The sequence below is a fragment of the Strix uralensis genome, chromosome 21 (genome assembly GCF_047716275.1).
Source record: "Strix uralensis isolate ZFMK-TIS-50842 chromosome 21, bStrUra1, whole genome shotgun sequence".
In the NCBI taxonomy this organism is placed as follows: Eukaryota; Metazoa; Chordata; class Aves; order Strigiformes; family Strigidae; genus Strix; species Strix uralensis.
This window is the reverse complement of record NC_133992.1, coordinates 11,282,101-11,300,981: the sequence shown is the minus strand read 5'-3', so window position 1 is coordinate 11,300,981 and position 18,881 is coordinate 11,282,101. Positions and strand designations below refer to the sequence as shown.

Sequence of the window (18,881 nt, the reverse complement as noted above, 5' to 3'; positions counted from 1 at the left end):
CTCTCTGCTATATAAAGCAGCAGGTTAACTTTATGTTCTGTGAAGCAAGTGTAACCAAATCTCATCCCAAGCCTTCTGTGATACTGCCTCCTTCAAGTATAGGAAAGGGTACTGAAGGACTTTAAAAGCATACCAGAACTTTTTCTGCCTGGAAACACAAGTTTGGAAAGGCAAAATTATTTCTTCTAGCACTGGCTGTAGCTTTCTCGTGGTCAGTTTGGCATTAAAGGGCAATAATTACATCATTGAAGCCCATCTTGGCTCTCTAGTTGGACAGATTTGCAGCACTGATTTCAGCACCAATAATCAGTTATTGGCCAACTGAAGAATCTGAATAAACTCAAATGAGCCCGTGTATCTTCTATCTCCTAAATATGTAGGATTTGGACAGCGGGGATGTTAAAAGGAGAGTGCATTTATTTGAAACTCAGAGAAGGGCAAAGGAAGAAGATCCTATAATCCCATTTAGCGATGGACCGATCATCTCCAAGTGGGGTGCAATCTCCAGGTCATCCCGCACGGGTTATCACACGACAGATCCTATTCAGGCCACTGCTTCCCAAGGAAGTGCTACTAAGCCCATCAGTGTATCAGGTACAAGTACAGGCTTCGTATGACAATATAGCATACATCATGAGCATCTCGCCCTGTTCATGCTTACTACAGCCACGAAGATGTAAAGAGCTAAAATACCTGTATATCCCACTTTAAGAACAGAGAAGATAACGCATGGTATCTTCATTTGTTACAGATTATGTCCCTTATGTCAATGCTGTTGACTCAAGATGGAGTGCCTATGGCTCAGATTCTACTTCATCAGCACGTTATGCAGAACGGTATGGATGTTTTTTCTATGTTCCATTAAATACGTTTTCTATAGCTTGCTGTTCTTCAAAATCCTGAATGTGGGGTGAAAAAAATCTGGAACTATTAATAGACTTTCTTAATTTTAAAGTAGAAGATTTTTTTTCCAGCATAAAGCCTTGGAAAAACTAGGTTAAAACTTGTGTAGTCTTTAATACTTAATGCAGCTAATAATACCCGATTACTAGCAATGTATCCCATGAGAGACCTAATCAAAGTATTGGAGTCAGATACTGCCAAGCTGTCATGTCAAAATCTGGAGTCCTGAGTAGCTTCTCTCAAGTTTTCTTGGCACATCTTACCCATATGTAAAATAAGGATATTTGCCTCATATAATGCCTTGAGGTATTGTGAGCCCCAATGAAGATGAAGAGCACATTACTTTAGTCACATAGTTTCTGTCCAAAAATCTAACACTGATAGATTAATGAAGTTTATAGTTGATTTAGAGAACTTGTTTTTAATTCCTAGTTTTGCCTTCTTTCTCTTAAAGGGACAGATTCATAGTTACAGATTTGTCTGGTCACAGAAAGCATTCCAGCACTGGAGATCTATTGAGTATTGAATTACAGCAGGTAAGATCAGATATTATACCATGTGGTTTTTTTAATTTTTAATAAAAAGTGATTTAGTAAAGTAATTTTAAATAAATTTTCTTAGTGTAGACTGCAGAAAATAGTACAATTGACAAAATGATCAATAAGGGTTAACTAGATGCTAGTCCTGCAACACTTGGCTTAGTAATGATGCATCAGGACTGCTAATTTGAGCTGTTCCATTGACATCAGTAAGGCCATTTTTGGGAATAAGTGGTGGGCCTGGTACATGTCAGCACATGCAGAACAAAATGAATGCTGTGCGTTAAGGGAACACATAGCTATTCACCCAGCAAGAGAACTGTTCTTTTTGTAAGCTGGTTTATTTTGCCATTTGACAATACATGGTTTAAGTGTAGTTGTTGGTAACTGCTGTGTTTCTTTCCATAGGCCAAAAGTAACTCATTATTACTGCAGAGAGAGGCGAATGCACTAGCCATGCAACAGAAGTGGAATTCTCTAGATGAAGGCAGTCGTCTTACCTTAAATCTTTTAAGCAAGGAAATTGATTTGAGGAATGGTGAGGTAAAGGAAGGGGTAATTGGGATGAAACAAATCTTTGAGTGTTTCTGTATATGCATAAGTGCATGCATTTTAACTAAGAGTTCAAACTCTTAGTTTTAATATTCCCGAATATTGATAACACATTCTGTGCAAGTTAAGTTACTGTTACAAAATGGAAAGAATGTGACAATACATTTTCATGCAGCCATTACTTTTCATTCTACTTGTACATGTTACAAATCTAAACGTTCTGCCAATGGGCTCTACAGAAACTTCTACTGCAGTATTCATTTTATCTCTCTGTTTCAGTATTTTAATGTGATTAGATTTAGCTTTTTATCCTATGTGGTCTATGCCCGAAGTTCTGTTTGCATCTAACTAGCTCTTTTGTATTGTAGAAATGTGGTGTCCTAGAAATGCATCTTGAATGTTGTGTGAAGCAGGTGAAAAGCCAACTTGATATTTACAAAACATATTCTTTTTTTTAGACTGATTATACTGAAGACTGTGCAGACACAAAGCCAGATCGAGACATTGAATTGGAGCTGTCAGCCCTTGATACAGATGAACCTGATGGGCAAGGTGAACAAATAGAAGTAAGTATAAAAATCCATGTGGCTAAAGACATCACTGGGTCCTTTCATTAGTTATTAAAAAAACTTCTAAAATTTCTTTGTGAGTTAGTAATTATGTTGATAGCAAAGCCTTTTGTTTCTGTCTTTGTAGTGATATCAAACATTTGCCTGATTTTAACACTAGGGGTCTCATACTTCTCATTCAGATACCTGGCGGTTAATATTACCAGAGTTAAAAACAGCTCACTGTGTTCTTTGTCATAGCTTTCAGCTTTTTGCTCTTTATCTTTTGACAGCATTAGTAACGATGGGGAGTCTGTTCCCTTCCCTTTCCCCTCCAGGGTTGAAACTGGTTAAGGATGTTTTACACTAAGGTTTGCATTTAAATGTGATCATTTAATTTAAACTTTATGCTCACCTGATTCTAACAGTAAAGTCATTCAAATCATTGTAATCCAGAGTTCTTGTGTTTTCATTACTGATTCATTGTTCATTTGCAATTCTGTGCATCTGTCCTGGTTTCTTCTATGATATTTCCTCCTTTGCTGTGCAGTCACAAAACATTCTGGTGTTCATTCCAAGCATTAGGATCAATTGTCCTTTTTTTTTTTTTTTTAAAAAAAAAAAAAAAAGCATTGTACACTTAGAAGAAATCAAGGTTCTTATCTGGAACATATTCCATAATACATTCCAATACTGGCTTACAGTACTGGCTACAGCTCTTGTTTGCTTTGCTTGTGGTATGTGATGCAGTACTGTAGTATGAATTCTGAATTGCCATTACATGATGGAAGGACCTTTAGCCTTTCCTCTCCCCCTAACTATTGAAAAAGCTCTCACTGTCTTTATTGCCTCCTTTGTATCTCACCTGATAAATAATTTTTTAGCAACTGATGTTTATACTACTCTTGTCGTTCACTGGCATCTTTGAATAATTGATTTTTCCTTTTTCCTATAGTAAAATGTGGTATGAATATGGTATGAAATATATAGAGAGAGTATGAAATAAGAATAAGGAGTCTTATGATGAGACTCCCATTTCAGTCGGCTTCATGTAGTGGAACATAATAGGAAAATTTAAAGCTGGTAGCGACAGTATTGATGGACGTTTCTCTGTTTCTTCTGTAGGAGATTCTGGATATACAGCTAGGTATCAGTTCTCAAGACGATCAGCTGCTCAATGGAACAACTGTAGAGAATGGGCACCCACTAAAGCAGCACCAGAAGGAATCTATGGAACAGAAGAGACAAAGTTTAGGTGAAGACCTTGTGATTCTGTGAGTGTTAGACAAAACAGCAGTGTCTGCCAGTATTAGACAAACAGCAGCATCAGAATAGTTGAAGCATGATTGTTTAAGGATGAACTACGTACCTACTCAGACTTGGATTAGACATCTGCATTGTGTGTACATGGTGAAGTGAGAAGAACCTGTTAAGAAATAGAATTAGGTCACAAATATGAAAATTACAGGATGGTACCACTGTTCGTATGCATTGTTGTAATCGTATCTACTGAAACATGTCACAACTGTTAAAAATACCTTTCACATTCAGTAAGCAAAAAACGCAGAAGTATTTTTATAGTTGATAGAAATTAAGAAAAACTTCAAAAGGTTAAATGTCATACTGTTTGCACAAATCTCCATAGAGAGGTAGTTTTTAAAATACACTATTCTAGGTTTATATGTTCTGTAGTCTTTAATGTGTAATGCAGCCTTTGAAAATGAGGCAGACTGCATTTAACATCTTGAGCGTACCGTTCCATGGTAGGATGTTTAGCCTGTTGCTAAAAATGAGTTTATGTCAGTATTTATTTAATGCACACAATTCAGTTCCGGATACATGTGCATGTACTTGTTTAATATTTGTGTAACTTATTTTTCTCCTCAGGGAGGAGCAGAAAACAATCCTGCCCGTAACTTCTTGCTTCAGTCAGCCGATCACAACATCTGTTAGCAATGCAAGCTGCCTGCCCATCAGCACATCAGTCAGTGTTGGCAGCCTCATTTTGAAAACCGCTCACATTATGTCTGAGGATAAAAATGACTTTTTAAAGCCTGTTGCAAATGGCAGGATGGTTAACAGCTGAAAGGCATTCATCTTTCCAGCTTGTGACCACACCATGGAAGCATTTACACTAGCTTTTTATATATATAATATATATTATATAATGTATATTTTTTTTAAAAAAAATAATATTGGGGTCATGCATTTCCTGTGGACTCTTTGATACTTCAAGCCCCTCTCGCATTAGCATTCTGAAGAAAAAAAAAACTTACTTTACTAGGGTAAGGCGTTCACTTTCCACAAATGAATGGAATTTGGACATTGTTTTACTTAAGCTTAAAGCAGCTTTTTATGAGTTTGTAGCAATCCGGTGCGGTATCTGAGCCATTCTTGTTTAAAATGGCTTCTGTAGAAAACTAACAACTCAGTTATTTAAACTAGCAGGATCCTACGATGATACATCTAGTGAAAGGAAGACTAACTTATTTGTCTCTATTTTGTTTCATGAGAGAAGAACTTGTGTCTTGTTGCAGCTGCTTTTTCTTTAGTTGTGGAACTTTGCATGGAGTATTGTTTCCTGTTTGAAGACTGAGAGGTGGAGATTTGGACTTGAGACTTTTACAGGGTTAACACACCATTAGCTTTGCACTGCTACGTTATTTGCAGGTCTGTGGTGCAGTGCTTTGCTGCAGCTTTTTGTTTCCATTTCCCCCCCCAATTTCTGCTTTAGTACTGTAGATACACATACACAGGCTATTTGTCCAAGTAAAGTTATCAGAAGTAAACCAAGTGCCTAAGTCCTCCAGCTAATGTACTAGGTATTGATTTCCCCAAGTTATACGTGAAACAATTTTCAACCATTTTGAGAGGTTATGCACTAATGTAACAGCAATTTTGGTTTTGTTTTCTTTTTTTTATTAATAGTTCTCAACTTGGAGATTATAGAATCCAGATGACTTGGCAAAAAGTATCAGGTGCTCTTGGCTTTCCTTTGAAAACCCTGTATGTAGTGTTTGCACTGACTAACAAGATGGTATTGCTGTTTTTTGTACTGTTTTGTTTTTAATTTAAACTAAATATTGGGAATTTAAGGCGGTTGTATTACCTTTGTTAAATGTTGTTAATCATAATTTTGTATTCAGGTTTAATTTTTGCTTGTTCAGTGGCAACTTATTTTCAAAGACCTTGAAAATACAATAATATAGCATTATCTGACCTTCAGAGTACTGAAAAGTGTATGAATTTATGCCCTGTTAAGATGTGACTGAGAATCATGTTAGACATGTCAACTGAAAATTGGTTTTCATAAATACACACGAACTAGAGCCCTGGGCATATTTTTTTTGAGAAGCGTAAAAATCCACTTTTTTTTAAAAAAAAAAGAATGCAGGACTCTCCCTCCTGATGATTACTATCTTCTTGTTTGTCCTCTTACTTTTCTTTGTGACAAGTTTTACATTTTTTTATGTTTTTATTAACTTCTGTGAAGTTGTTTACTCTGAAAATTGTACTGGAATATTTTAAGCCAAGCTGATCTTTCACCAGGTGTACTGCATGTAAGGGCTTTTCCTGCTAGCAAAATGCTTAAAGAGGATCATGTTACTGGTCGTCTGAGTTGTTATTTTACAAAATCACAGCTATGTGGTCGGGTAAGATTTTGATAACTGTTTTGTGCACGCTTCTGGGGGGTGGGGGTTGGCATTTCCCTGAGGGTTACTGATTAGACTAAGTAAATATTGGTGTTTGATATCTCTCCTAATGAACCTGTCCATTAAATAATTATGTTGTAAATATACCTGAAAATCCAAGGGTTAGTTTTGATATTCTGGTGTCAGTATGGAAGATCTTACACATCTATTTAATACTCAAATGTAAAGGAATGTATGTAGAAAAACAGTCAAGTAGTCTTTTCTTAGTTTCCTTTGGCTGTTGCTGTACCTTCCTATAGCCAGTGCCACCTCATAGCTAGGATTAGACTGATGCTTTGTCTTCACTTGCAACTTGAAGTGAATGGATACAAGAACCAGACCACCTTTGTCACCTTAACTTATTTCCTATTGATGTTAACTTTAACTTAGAATGTTAGACATAAATATGATTGTTGTATATTTTATACCAAGACCATTCTGTAAATACGAATTTATATTACTTTTGAAATGCTTCTGAGATACTATTATTTGCTGTACAATGTAATTCCAAAACAGATATGCAAACAAGTATGTCTCTTTCATGGATATTTAAACAGTGAGATCTTCCATGTTGAAGGTGATGTAATTTTTTTAAAAGATTTTTAAATTTTAAATTGCTATTTTGTTACAAAAATAGAGAAAATATAAAGGTTTGAGAAGTCCTTATTTGCCCTCAGGGAAAGAGCCCTCTGTGCACCAGAACTCCACAGAACATCTTCAGCATGATCTGAGGGTGAATATATACTACATAAATTGATTGTGTATTTACCTTAACTTTTTAATTTTAAAATTGCAATTTTAAAAACTTGGTTGTGCTCTGCTGGAGGGGGATTGGGATAAGCTGCTTACACACATTTGCCTGTTTGTCCAGTGAAATTACATAAGCCTGACATACTCCTGCCAACCATATTGGCATATTTAAGAACAAATGTATCTATAGACTCTTGTCTGCAGCAGGAGGTCCCATGATATAGCAGTTCTCTAGGATGACCATACACTTCATATGGAAAGTTGGTTCTTAATTGAGGCTAGGGTTTTTTTAGTTGAAATTTTAATATATGGAATGACAGGCAAAAGAATTACTTGGGGGATTTAACAGCATGTCAGCTTTGTCTTACGGTTTTAACACGGACTGTGTGGTTTTTGCCATGAAACTATGCCCTCCAGTGCCCTGACAAGGAGAAGCTACAGGTGGGAACCTAGTTCTGGCTTTCTTCTTTGGTGAAGTTTCAGCCCTCGTCCCTATACAAACAAGTATGTATTCAGTTGTCTAGATGTAAATCAGGTGCCTTTGGGCTATGGAAGGGCTTATTTTCTGACACCGAGATGTAGTGACTTATCTTTGTGTGTTAATAGCAGTGATTCCCATTTAGGTTTTGGCCTAACTTACCTGTGCTGTCAGAAAAAAAGGCCCATAGCAGATTGGGGAAAGAGATTGGCTCTTTTGCTTTGCTTGGACAAGCATTTTGGGTTGTTTTGGTTTGTTGTTTTCTTTTCCCCACTTAGGGGTACAGCAGGGATTTCACATGCAAGAGAGACAGGAATTATTAGTATCTAAGTTAATTGTGTTGCCTCACTACCTGGATTCATTCCTTGGTTTGCCTCATTTCCCACATAGGTCTTAATAGAGACTAATGCTTGTGCTGGGAGAATGCTTGTGTGAGAAAGTAAATATCTGTACATTCTTAACATATACTTATAGCAGAGTGATTGCCCTGCTACTGATATTTTGTTCCTGTAAACAGGTGACAAGAAATGAATCTTAGTGTTTATGCAGATTTTGCATTGTAGAATGTATACTAGACCCTTCAAAGGAAAGGTTAGACTCTTTGCAAAGCAAACTGGCGTTGGTTCTTGGTAGTCTAGTACAGGGACACTAAAGTTTGACATTTGATTTAGGAAAAAATAAAAGTTGTATGCAGCTGATTACGTTAAATAAACTCTTAATTGCTCTTTGTAGAAGTCTAATTTGGAAGGTTTTAGTGCTTTGATAACACAATTGAAATTTTAATTTATCCTGTACTCAAGAGCTGAATGCTGTTCTTGTATAATAGTGTACTAGGCTGGATGAGGTACAAAATAATGCACAGTGGTCAGAAACAGCTGAGGAAAGAATGCTTAAAATAACTTGATCTAAACTCAGAATAGTTCCAAACATTGTTTTTGTTGGCTTTTTTTAAAGCACAAGTTGTCAAGTTGTACCTGTTGCTGTACATAAACACTGTATGCCAGCAGCTCCTTGATCATATTTGTGAACAGAATTTTCATTATTATTAGACTGTTATTCAAGGAAGATGTTGAATTTGAGAGTGTAACAAAATGAAAAATGATCGGGTTATCTATAGTATGTAAAAGTCCATTCTTTATGTTGTGGTTTAAGCCCTTTGTTAGGAAATTCCCTCTCATTGAGGGACCTCTTCTGCAAGCAGAACACAATAAATGTGCTTTTTTAAATGACCCAATTTTCCAGTATAAATGAACAGCTGACTTTGGCAGTAGTCGTCACCGTGCATCTCTTTGCTGGCAAGGGAGCACGACAAGGAGAAAAAAAAAAAATCCAAAACTGTCAGTGGTGAGATGAAACAAATCTGAATAATCAAAATGACCAACACCTGAACATAATACTACACCCTGTTATTTAAGAAGGATGCTTGTGGAAGCTTTTAATCACTCAAGATTTTGCTGTAAAAGCTGAAATAAAACAGAGCCTGGCTGCATTTATTACTGCCAAAAGCCAAGGTCATTTGCACATAGCCCATCAATTTATCCAGAGTAGATCTCAGTTAATCCAAGGCATGGAAATGCATGCATTTTCTTAGCTGGGCAAACAAGTACATTATACGGTAGTTGTGATACAACACACGTGGCTTTTATTTGTACTGCACATACCCACTGTACAGCCACTCAGAAGTATTGTGGTTAGCTTGCAGCATCTGCTGTCCGCATTTATACTGTTTACTGCGTATTCTTTTCCCTGGAAGTTTTAAAGAAAATTTTTTTTTCTTGTTGCATTGATTACATTTTATAAATTTGCTTAGCTGGAAAGTTTGGGAAAAGAGGCCTGTTTGTCAATTGTACAACCGATTGTGAAGCTCTAGTGTGAATATTTTTACGTCTGTATTAGACATTTTCTTTGCAAATCTATTGTTCGATTGAAATGTAAATGAAATAAAAGATGGTGTACACCCATCATGTATAAAGCAGGCACCATCGCTACGATGGATTTAATGCTCATTTTTATGGCGCATTCTCAGCTTCTATTTAAAACTATAATTTAAAAAAATCTGTAAAATGAAATGGGGATATATGGGGGAGTAAATTCTATTCCGTTTATTTCGGTTTTGAGTTCCCAATGGTAATGTTTCCCTTCGTGTTAGAAGTAGGGGGGCCCCGGCGGCGGGGCGGTGCCGTGTGTGTTTGCCGTAGCACTGAAGTGAAGAGGTTGTAGCTTTGGCTGGTCACGGAGTTAGAGCATCCTGGTTTTCAGTGTTTGAGAGACTTGATGGAAGAAGTTTGCAGTATTGACATGTATTTGCATGCACGAATAAAAATTATTTGTCCACCTTAATTGCCTCTCTGCCTTCAGCCAGGGGCGGGAGGTGTGGGACTGGGGCGGGCGGGCTGTCTGTCTGTCTCTGTCTGTCTGTCTCTGTCTGTCTGTCTCTGTCTGTCTGTCTCTGTCTGTCTGTCTCTGTCTGTCTGTGGGCCTGGGGCGGGCTGTCGGTCTGTCTGTCTGTGGGCCTGGGGCTGTCTGTCTGTGGGGCTGTACCTGTGTCACCACACCCGGCGGGGCGGGGGAGCGGTGCCTGTCTCCTCCTCCTCTCTCCCGCCGGGCCGCCTCCTTCCCGTCGTGCCCCGCGCCGGCGTGAGGCGGCCCCGGAAGGCGGCGGCCGGCGGGTGAGGCGCCGGGGCCGGGGTCGGGGCGGCGGGACGCTGCGGGCCGGGGAGGGTCTGGGCACCGCTGGGACCGGCCGCTCGAGTCCCTGCAGCGAGCCGGCCTCGCCCGGGGCGGAGCGGCGGCTGGCGGCGCTCCCGGGGTGGGCTGGAGGGCGGCGGGCCCGGCCTGAGGCGGCGGGGAAGGGGCGGGAAGGGAGGAGGGCTCGGAGGGAGGGGGCGGCTGGGAGCGGAGCCCCGGCCCTTTCCTGCTGCAGCCGCCCGGGTTCGCTTTGTGCCTTCGCCCCGTCCGGGCCGCGGGTGAGGAGCCGCGGGTGTGACGCTGCGGCGGCCCGGGGCCGTGCCCGGCTGCAGCGCTGAGCTCGGGGCGCCTCGGCCGCCTCGCTCGGAGAGGTGATCTCGGTAATCCTGGGCCATCTGTTCGCTCCTCCATAATCTGCTGCTTCTGGGGTTAACTCTTGCAGAACCTGCTAGCGATTGGCAGGAAAACGAAAAGCCCTGCTTGATCCATACGTTGCTCGGGGTGCCCTTGTCAAATACCCATTAATAGGGTTGACTTGTCGAGTCCTGCAGGATTAAGCGTGAGCCCAAATCAACTGCTTTGATTGAAATTGCCTTTTTTTAAAAAAAAAAAAAAAAAATCTAGACGTTTAGATGTAGTTCAGTGCATCACAGGTCCACAGCCACGTACCTGACCTTAGTGGCACGTCCTTCTACACCTCTTGCCCCTCACCCAGGAAAGAAGAGTAATTCCCAGGCATTTTACATCTCCGTCAGGGTGAGATCTGATCAGCAGCACTTCCAGAGGATTGTGATGGAAGGAGTCAGTGGTGAGAGAGCCCCAAATTTAAGGTGCTCCGTGGTTCTTCAGCTTGCCATCGCTTTGAAACATCTAATCTTGCTGTTCTGATGGGAGAGGCTTACAAAGTCTGTAAACGCTGATGCTGTCAGTCGCTTTAGAGGGCAGATTCTGCTGTTGTTAACTTGTGTTTAGCAGAAGGTATTTTGGATTTAAAAAATGTTTAACTCAGGAAAGTGAGGATTTTTAATATAGTTGTAATCGCTTTATCAGTGTGACAGCATCTAATTTCAGTGTTGTCCATACAAACAGGGTGCTGTTGACTTCTGTGAAGATGACTGATGTGGTCAGTGGGCAGGTGAAAAGATGACAGATGTGAAGATCTTTCTTTTGATCTGTTACTTATTTGCCTGGAAGCGATGCTCATGAGCACTGACTGCACCAACCATTTGTATGTTCTGTCTCCATACACAGGAAGTACATTTTCTGTGTTTGAGAGTAACCTTTCTTATGGTCACATACATACGGTTACATTTTCTTTAAACTTTTTTCCTCGCATGTGTTATGTTATTTAAATGTGCTGGATTTCTGAAAAAATTTTTCAGATTGTCTTCAACAAGTTGAATTAATATAATCGGAAATTTCTTCTTTCAGGTTTTGATAGAAGCTTGTCTCTGAAAGACTGGAAAAGAATAAAGGTCAGAACATTATTAATTATATTGATCATTTTTCAGCCCAAATAAATCATTGTTAAAATAATGCAAATAATAATGGAAATTTAAATTTCAATAACTGGGAAATCAACCTCCTGGAGCTGTCTGAGTGAGGGTGATAAGACTCCTGAATTACAGTCAGAAAATTCATTCTCTATAAATGAGAACACACATAAAGTGTTTCTGCTCTAGCGAGCCTCAAAGCAGTTCTATTCCTAAAGGTTTTTAACTTAAGTGAGTTTGAAATTGTGACTAAGAATTAACTCATGTGACTGACTGCACTGTGGGCTGTTTGGTAGTGGGCTGTAAACGGTTATGTGGCTAAAAAACTGCTCTGAGGAAGGAAGGGACTATCATTATGCATTTAAAGTGGTATCTCTCGCTGCCTATTTGAATAAGAGATACATTCTCTATTTTATTAATTTATTTTTTAGAACATAATGACTACTTTGGATGATAAACTGCTTGGTGAGAAGCTCCAGTATTATTACAGCAGTAGTGAGGGCGAGGATGAAGACAGTGAGAAAGAAGATAAAGAAGGGGAGAGCACCATTCCTGAAGGCGTCGGGGAAGTAGAGCTCAGCAGCGATGGCAGTGCAGTCAACACAGGTATTGTCATATCAAACGAATTGTTTTGCAAATACTTTGTTTATTGGAAGATTCATGTGTTTTTCTAAAACTAATTTTTCAAAATTAAAGTCCTGGGTTTAGGGTTTATGCATACTTTTCCTGCCTATAGTCTAACCTTATTTTTAACAGCTGATTCTTTATTTTAATGTTTGACTTCTCTGAGAGACCAACATTATATCTAAAGCAGGTAGGCATTGCATACAAAGCTGATTTGTACAATTTGGTTGATAATGCGTAAATTTCTTTCCTGTAAGCTGCACAGTTAACTGCTAACAGGAGGGTGCTGAACGAGTACATGAGGAATAGAGAGAAAGTGGCCAGGCTTTCCCAAAATCACATTCTCTACTGCCACAGCACAGACACAGTACGAGTCTGTGTGGATCGTTGGTGTGATCCAGAGGGTATTTCTTATGTTTTTATGAAAGACTGGCCCTCTGTGTTTTACAGTTTCACTAAGAATGATGAAAAATCTTCCCTTCCTTCACCTGAAGGAATAACGGAAAAATTAGAGTGCTAAACTGGCATACTTAGAGAGGACCTGCAAAAGTAACTCCAGTGGGCCCCAGCAGCAAGGTGCAGTCTGTAAGAATTCGCACGATTGTACATCACAGAATGTACTTCTGTACGAGGGCATTGGCAAACTTAATTATACTTTCCCATCATTATTTTTGCTCTTGTGAAAAGCCATGCTCACAATAGGGGAATTCTGGAGGGCTGGTGGTTCTATTTCAAGAGCACAGATATTAATCTTCAGAATAATCTTTGGGACAATTATGAGAGTAGCCTAGTTAGATAAGCTTTAGTCTTCTTACGGAAAAAAAAAATACAAGCTCAAGGACATGTAAATGGAAAATTACTTCTTTTGTTTCATTTCAGCATTTTGCACTGTATACAAAAAGCTTATGACAGGGCCACTGTTTTACAGTTGACATAAATTATTACTTGAATTTTAAACAATAGGTCTAATTTTATTATGCTTTTATACCAAATGCCTACATATGTAATTTCAGGTCCCAAAGGAGTCATTAATGACTGGCGAAGATTTAAACAACTGGAAACTGAACAGCGGCAGGAGCAGCGCCGAGAAATGGAACGACTCATTAAAAAGTTATCTATGACGTGTAGATCTCACTTAGATGAAGAGACTGATAAGCAGAAGCAGAAAGAGCTTCAGGAGAAAATCAATGGAAAGGTAGCATGGCATGAAGGAATTAAAACGCCACTTAAATGTTTTAAAATTTTCAGTTTCACCATTTGTGTTCATGAAGCAGATAGGAATCCTTGTTTTATCAGTAGATATGTATCGTTTCTCCCTAGTAATAGGAGCACAGCAGCAGCATAAGAGGTGCATTGTAACTGTATTTGCCAGTTTAATTATTTTGCATTTTAGTGGTATTCCAAGAGCATTGCATTTGCCAGTGTTAAAAATAAGCAGTTTAGCTGCTATACTGAAGAAGTCCAAATCCTTCTCCCAGATTTCCCTTCTCTGTTCATGAAATAAGTCAACTTCAGGGGATTAATCTGAAGAGTTGTACAGCAAATCCATGGATGCTGCCTCCCATGCCTAAAACAAGAGTTCAGGAGTCCTTACTGATTTTGTGTTTAGTAAGTGGATGTTGAGAATTTAACTTTGACTTTGAGCTCCAAAGATAGAAGGCGTTGGGGAGTAGTAATGGTTTTAATCAGCTGGGCTGTGTAACTAGCTCTTGCAGTTCTAGTCAGAGAAGTTACTAATTAGCAGACAGTGTTTCTTGCTTTCAGATGATGAAAGTTGGCCACACTGTCCTATACCTTGAGTGATGCCAATATGTTTTACAAAGCAAGTGAACAGATACAAAATACATAAAATCCTGTTAATTTTAGTTCTACAGACAAGGTGTAGTGCATTTGGTTGCCAAAAAATGCTAACTGAAAAACTAAATTAAAAAGCTAGTGGAAAAGAAGCTAGACTTAGGTCAGACTTGGTATCCAAATCAGCGCTCGTAGCTTAGTGAAAGCACCCAGGCCCCATTAACCTGAATTAAAGTGAGAGCCTGGAGCAGCCACTTGTGTTATTAGTGCAGCTTGTGGAAACTGGAATACCCAAGGCTGAAATTGCTGTTCCCACTGGACATGGTCTCTAATTAGATCGAAATGGAGTATAATACAGAGGGTGCTTGAGCCTTCATGGGTTGCACTTTGCTGTTATTAAAGATGAGTGACCCACATTAATCCTCTTGATTTAAATTCTCATTATATAAGTGACCCATATAGTGATGCAGATCTTTTTCTCTTTTCCATGTATCTTTGTATGTGTTTTTTAGATGACGTTACAAGAATATAACATGATTCACAATGATGAAGATGATGAGGAATTTTTACAGCGATACAGGAAGCAGCGAATGGAGGAGATGAGGCAGCAGTTGTACAGCGGGCAGCAATTTAAACAGGTTTTTGAGATTACCAGTGGAGAAGCGTTTTTAGACACGGTTGATAAAGAGCATAAGAGCACCCTGATCATGATCCACATTTATGAAGATGATATCCCTGGCACCGAATCCCTGAACGGCTGTATGATCTGCCTGGCAGCTGAGTATCCCACAGTTAAATTTTGCAGAGTAAAGAGTTCGCTCATTGGTGCTAGCGCTCGCTTCACTAACAGCGCTCTGCCAGCTCTGCTCATCTATAAGGCAGGGGAGCTCATCGGCAATTTTGTGCGCATCACTGACCAGCTCGGAGAAGATTTTTTTGCTGTAGACCTGGAGGCTTTTCTGCAGGAATGTGGTTTGCTTCCAGAAAAAGACCTAGTGCTCCTGACTTCTATACATAATCCGTCTGCATGTTACAGTGAAGACAGTGACCTGGAGATAGACTGAACCGCTTACACCCAGGGCCAGTAGGTGTAGTTGTACTGTGGGATGTTCTTGTGCTAGGGATTGTTCTCTTTCTTCCATAGTATGGGTATGTATTCTTCCCCTTCATGCACTTTGACTTTTGCTCGTTAAAAATTTGTTAACATAAGGAATTCCTAACATTTTCTTAAATTAATTCAATAAAGTACACACTTAAAACAGTCTTGCTTTTATGCAATTCAAATGTATTTTTCTAAACATGAAGTCCTAACACAATTCAGTAAGTTTAGGGAATTGTATATTGTCATTTCTGTTCTCCAGATCCCTTAGATTTTTTTTAAACATTTTGTTCTCAGATCAGCTGTGTATGGTTAGTCTCCTCACAGGGTTCCTGAAACAGTGTGATGTGAATACCAGTTGGATTGAGGTGTGACCACTACTCACTAAGACAAGAATTGAGACTGTAAATAAACAAGTTTTTTAAGCATTCAAGACTTTATTAACCTGGACCTGAACTGCTGCCAGTTAATAGTGCAAGGTCCCTTCTTCTGCTCCCCAGTTTGCAGTCCCCTTCTTGAAGGTCCCCTTCTTGTTCTAACACTTGGCATCAAATTTTTGTTCCTTTCTCACAAATAACAACAGCCCCTGACTTCATCCTGAAAATTACTTTTCATCTGGAGAGAGTTCTTTTTCCTTTAACCTTGCCTGAGACTTAAATGAGAAGATCTTCTTTCAATTACAGCTCTTAATACATTCTTGGGTTCCAAAATACCCACCCTTAGAGTTCATAGTAGTCACTTCATCAGAAAATGATCTCTGCCTCTTAAGAGAAAGACTGTTATAAAGAGCTCCAACATGGGTGCTGAATTGCATCAAGGAGAAATTGTTGGCAAAATGCAAAATTAGGACTTGAATGACCTCAGAATTTCATCTCTCTAAGATTACTAAATCAGTGCTAAAGTTCATTTCTGTCTGCCTTCACATTCTCTGCCTCAGCTGGGCGGTCATCAGCTGTGTTTTGAATATTAATAACCCCTGGACCTGACGGCTGGCTGGATGGCGTTGTGGGAAAGCAACCTGGAGCCGAGAGGACAGGTCACCAGGACAGGCGTTCGCTGGCCCCTTCTTCCACAGCCGATTGCCTTCTCGGAAGCTCAGTATCCAGTTTCTGCAGAGTAGTCAGCAGGTTCAAAAACGTTACCACTGGCCTGGTGTTCCTGTGACAGCAGCTCTTTGGGAGCATTTTTGCACCATATATCAGTGGAGTTCGCTAACAAAAAAAATCTTGCGGGGTGGGGGTGAGACCTTTGTGGAGGCTGCAGTTTTTCCCTCTGTCCTTTGTAAGAAATAACAAACAACAAAGGTCTCCTCAAAAGCACCCCTGCAGCTGTTTCGGTTGCCCAGTGACACTGATCTTAAAGTTCTCCTCTTCCCCAACCCCAGGGTGACTCCCACTTGGACACAGACTCCAGGCCCTCCAGCGCTGGCTGAGCCCAACGTTACTGCTACTGAACGCAGCGGCTGCCTATCGCGCTGCCCTCCTGCAGCACCTTTGGCATTGCCATTTGTCAGTGATTACGGTTTCATTAAGGTGTGTTTATTTATTTTGTTTGTGCTCTACTTCCTTTATAAATCAGATCATAGTATGGGGAAGTAATTTTCCAGGTTTCTGTGACATTATACTAAGTTCACCCTGCCTCCAGCCGGCCTGGTGCTGCGTAGCTGTGAGAGAGCCTGAGCAGCGTTTGAAGCCGTTAGCAATTTAATGCGGACGCAAGTGCAAAAACCTGCGCTGATGCTGAGCAAGGGGGAGGCTTTGCTGGGCAGATCGTGGTGTGGCTGAACTGCCCAAACGGCGTCCCAAGCACAAACAGCACATGGGACCCGTGCGCTCCGTCCTTAGTTATTATTTAATCCTTTGCTACGCAATTTGATATTACAACATGTTTGCTTTCTCATGCATTGCTTATTTTGCTTGTTATTTTTTAATTTTGAGGAAAGGCTCTCATTACTTCAATATATGACCCAATGTAATGCTGTGTTTAATGATTAAATTTAATTGCAAGTTTTCTGTAAGGCACTTTGGAACACCAGGAAGGAAGGCAAATGTCTCTGTGTAAACGCTAGGTTCTTAATAAGAATGGATCTTAGGGTAGAAAAAGAAGAATTTGTAATTGTGTCTATTTGAACTATGTTTTAAAAACTAGTATAAGCAGAAAAATAAATAATTTGTAATTAAAAATTACTGAATTGGCACAAATTGTAGCTCTTTTAAGGAAACTGGCAGAAATCCAGATTTTAAAATGTGGTAAGAGATTATTTCTTTTCATCTCAGAACTGCAGAAAAAACCCATGAAAGTTAAATGAAATTAAATCATTGAGCATGGATATCAGCACATTTAAAGAAAAAAAAATCAAAGTAGCTGTAATTTATATTCAGGATGAGATTCAGTGAAGTCTGTCATGCAGACAGGGTGCGTATTAGCATCATAATAAAACCTGGCTTGGAGAGGGGGTTGGGGAGAGCTGACTGCTTGAGTTGCTTTGAATTTTTATTTTTATAAAGTGCTTTTTTTTTTGCCCCTATGGCAGCAAAACTGTAATAGGATCAAAACCTCTCCCGCTGCTCTGTGTCGGCTGGCCTGCAGCAAGGTGACTCTTGGTTATTAATTTCCAGCGCTCAGGTATATGATGGATGGTTTACAGTGCCAATAGCAAAAAGGAGAAGAAAAAAGGTCTGAATCCAATTAATCACTGATCTGGAAGAATATAATAAGCACGAGGAGTAGAGAGAAGATGTGGGGTAATGCTGCTTCTGGTTCTCAGCGCAGGCAGCGCAGTGTGAGGAGGCCGAGGAGGCCGGCGGCACTGCTGGCAGTGCGGGGCACTGCTGCCGACGCCTCTGTCCGTTCTTGAAGCAAAATCCTTCCAAACTGACCAGCTGGTAATTGTGTGCCCTAAAAAAACCAGCATTCCTAATGTGCGTTAAACAATATGACAAAATAAAACTAATTTGGAATAGGTTGGTTACTAATTTGTGTCTGTCCCCATCCATTCAATACCAATAAAAACTACAACTCCTACCAACACCGTATCTGTAAATACTCTGGTTGAAGTGTTGAAAGTCTGCTTAATTCCTCTAAATTTAGATGTGATCCTGGCCTGCAGATTAAGAGTTGGGGTATATTTATAGACACATATAGGGGACTAAAGTGAAAAGGAAATTGTATGAAAACTGACATAAAATAGAACTGGTTTGAAGTGTTTAACTTGGCACCAAGAGCGTCAGGTTTTTGGTTTGATCCACGTGCCTCTCCTTCCCCCACAGCCCTTGTACTCTGTCACCTTCATTTAAATTGATGCATTCCTGCTAAATGGTTTGGTTTGGAATAAAGGATGCTTTTTAATTTTGTCAAAGATGTTTCATCTCTTCTGGCCCAGCAGCTTCCCTGGCACGTAACATGGCTCTTGGCAGAGAGCTGATAGGCTGTGGCAGTGGTTTTCGCTGCTGTGCCGGGCTCTGGTGCAGTGGGCAGTAAAAATCAGTGAACTCCGATGGGTGAAGGGGCTGCACGCTCGAATAGTTTGTGTCTAGACCTTGCCTGGCCTTGGCCGAGCGTTCTGCCTGCCCACGGGCGGCTCTGCGGGGTCCCGGGCAACAACGGCGGGAGGGAGTGGCCGGGGCCAGCACGGGGCTGTGAGCCCGGGCAAGTACCAGCCTGGGAGTTCATGTCCCTCGGCGTCTCCCCGTTCTCTCACCAGCAATTCTGCGGCTTTTTT

At 40.2% G+C, this 18,881-nt stretch overlaps 1 protein-coding gene across 12 annotated transcripts in view; it reads left to right on the top strand.

The window, feature by feature from the left end:
• The window catches only part of RC3H2 (ring finger and CCCH-type domains 2), a 36,401-nt gene extending 21,079 nt beyond the window's left edge, over window positions 1–15,322 (top strand). For 4 of the 12 annotated variants that reach the window (XM_074891447.1, XM_074891446.1, XM_074891443.1 and 1 more), the window contains 10 exons: window positions 381–594; window positions 752–836; window positions 1,358–1,439; window positions 1,851–1,985; window positions 2,453–2,560; window positions 3,668–3,797; window positions 11,582–11,625; window positions 12,075–12,249; window positions 13,281–13,462; window positions 14,574–15,322. In XM_074891447.1, coding sequence (XP_074747548.1) covers window positions 381–594; window positions 752–836; window positions 1,358–1,439; window positions 1,851–1,985; window positions 2,453–2,560; window positions 3,668–3,797; window positions 11,582–11,625; window positions 12,075–12,249; window positions 13,281–13,462; window positions 14,574–15,125 — 1,707 coding nt within the window. In that variant the 3' untranslated portion in view covers window positions 15,126–15,322. Of the gene's footprint in view, window positions 1–380; window positions 595–751; window positions 837–1,357; window positions 1,440–1,850; window positions 1,986–2,452; window positions 2,561–3,667; window positions 3,817–4,429; window positions 9,803–10,039; window positions 10,132–10,393; window positions 10,531–11,581; window positions 11,626–12,074; window positions 12,250–13,280; window positions 13,463–14,573 lie in introns of those variants that run through there. The other 8 variants (XM_074891449.1, XM_074891448.1, XM_074891454.1 and 5 more) reach the window with 5 other exon arrangements.
• The last annotated feature ends 3,559 nt before the right edge of the window (window positions 15,323–18,881 follow it).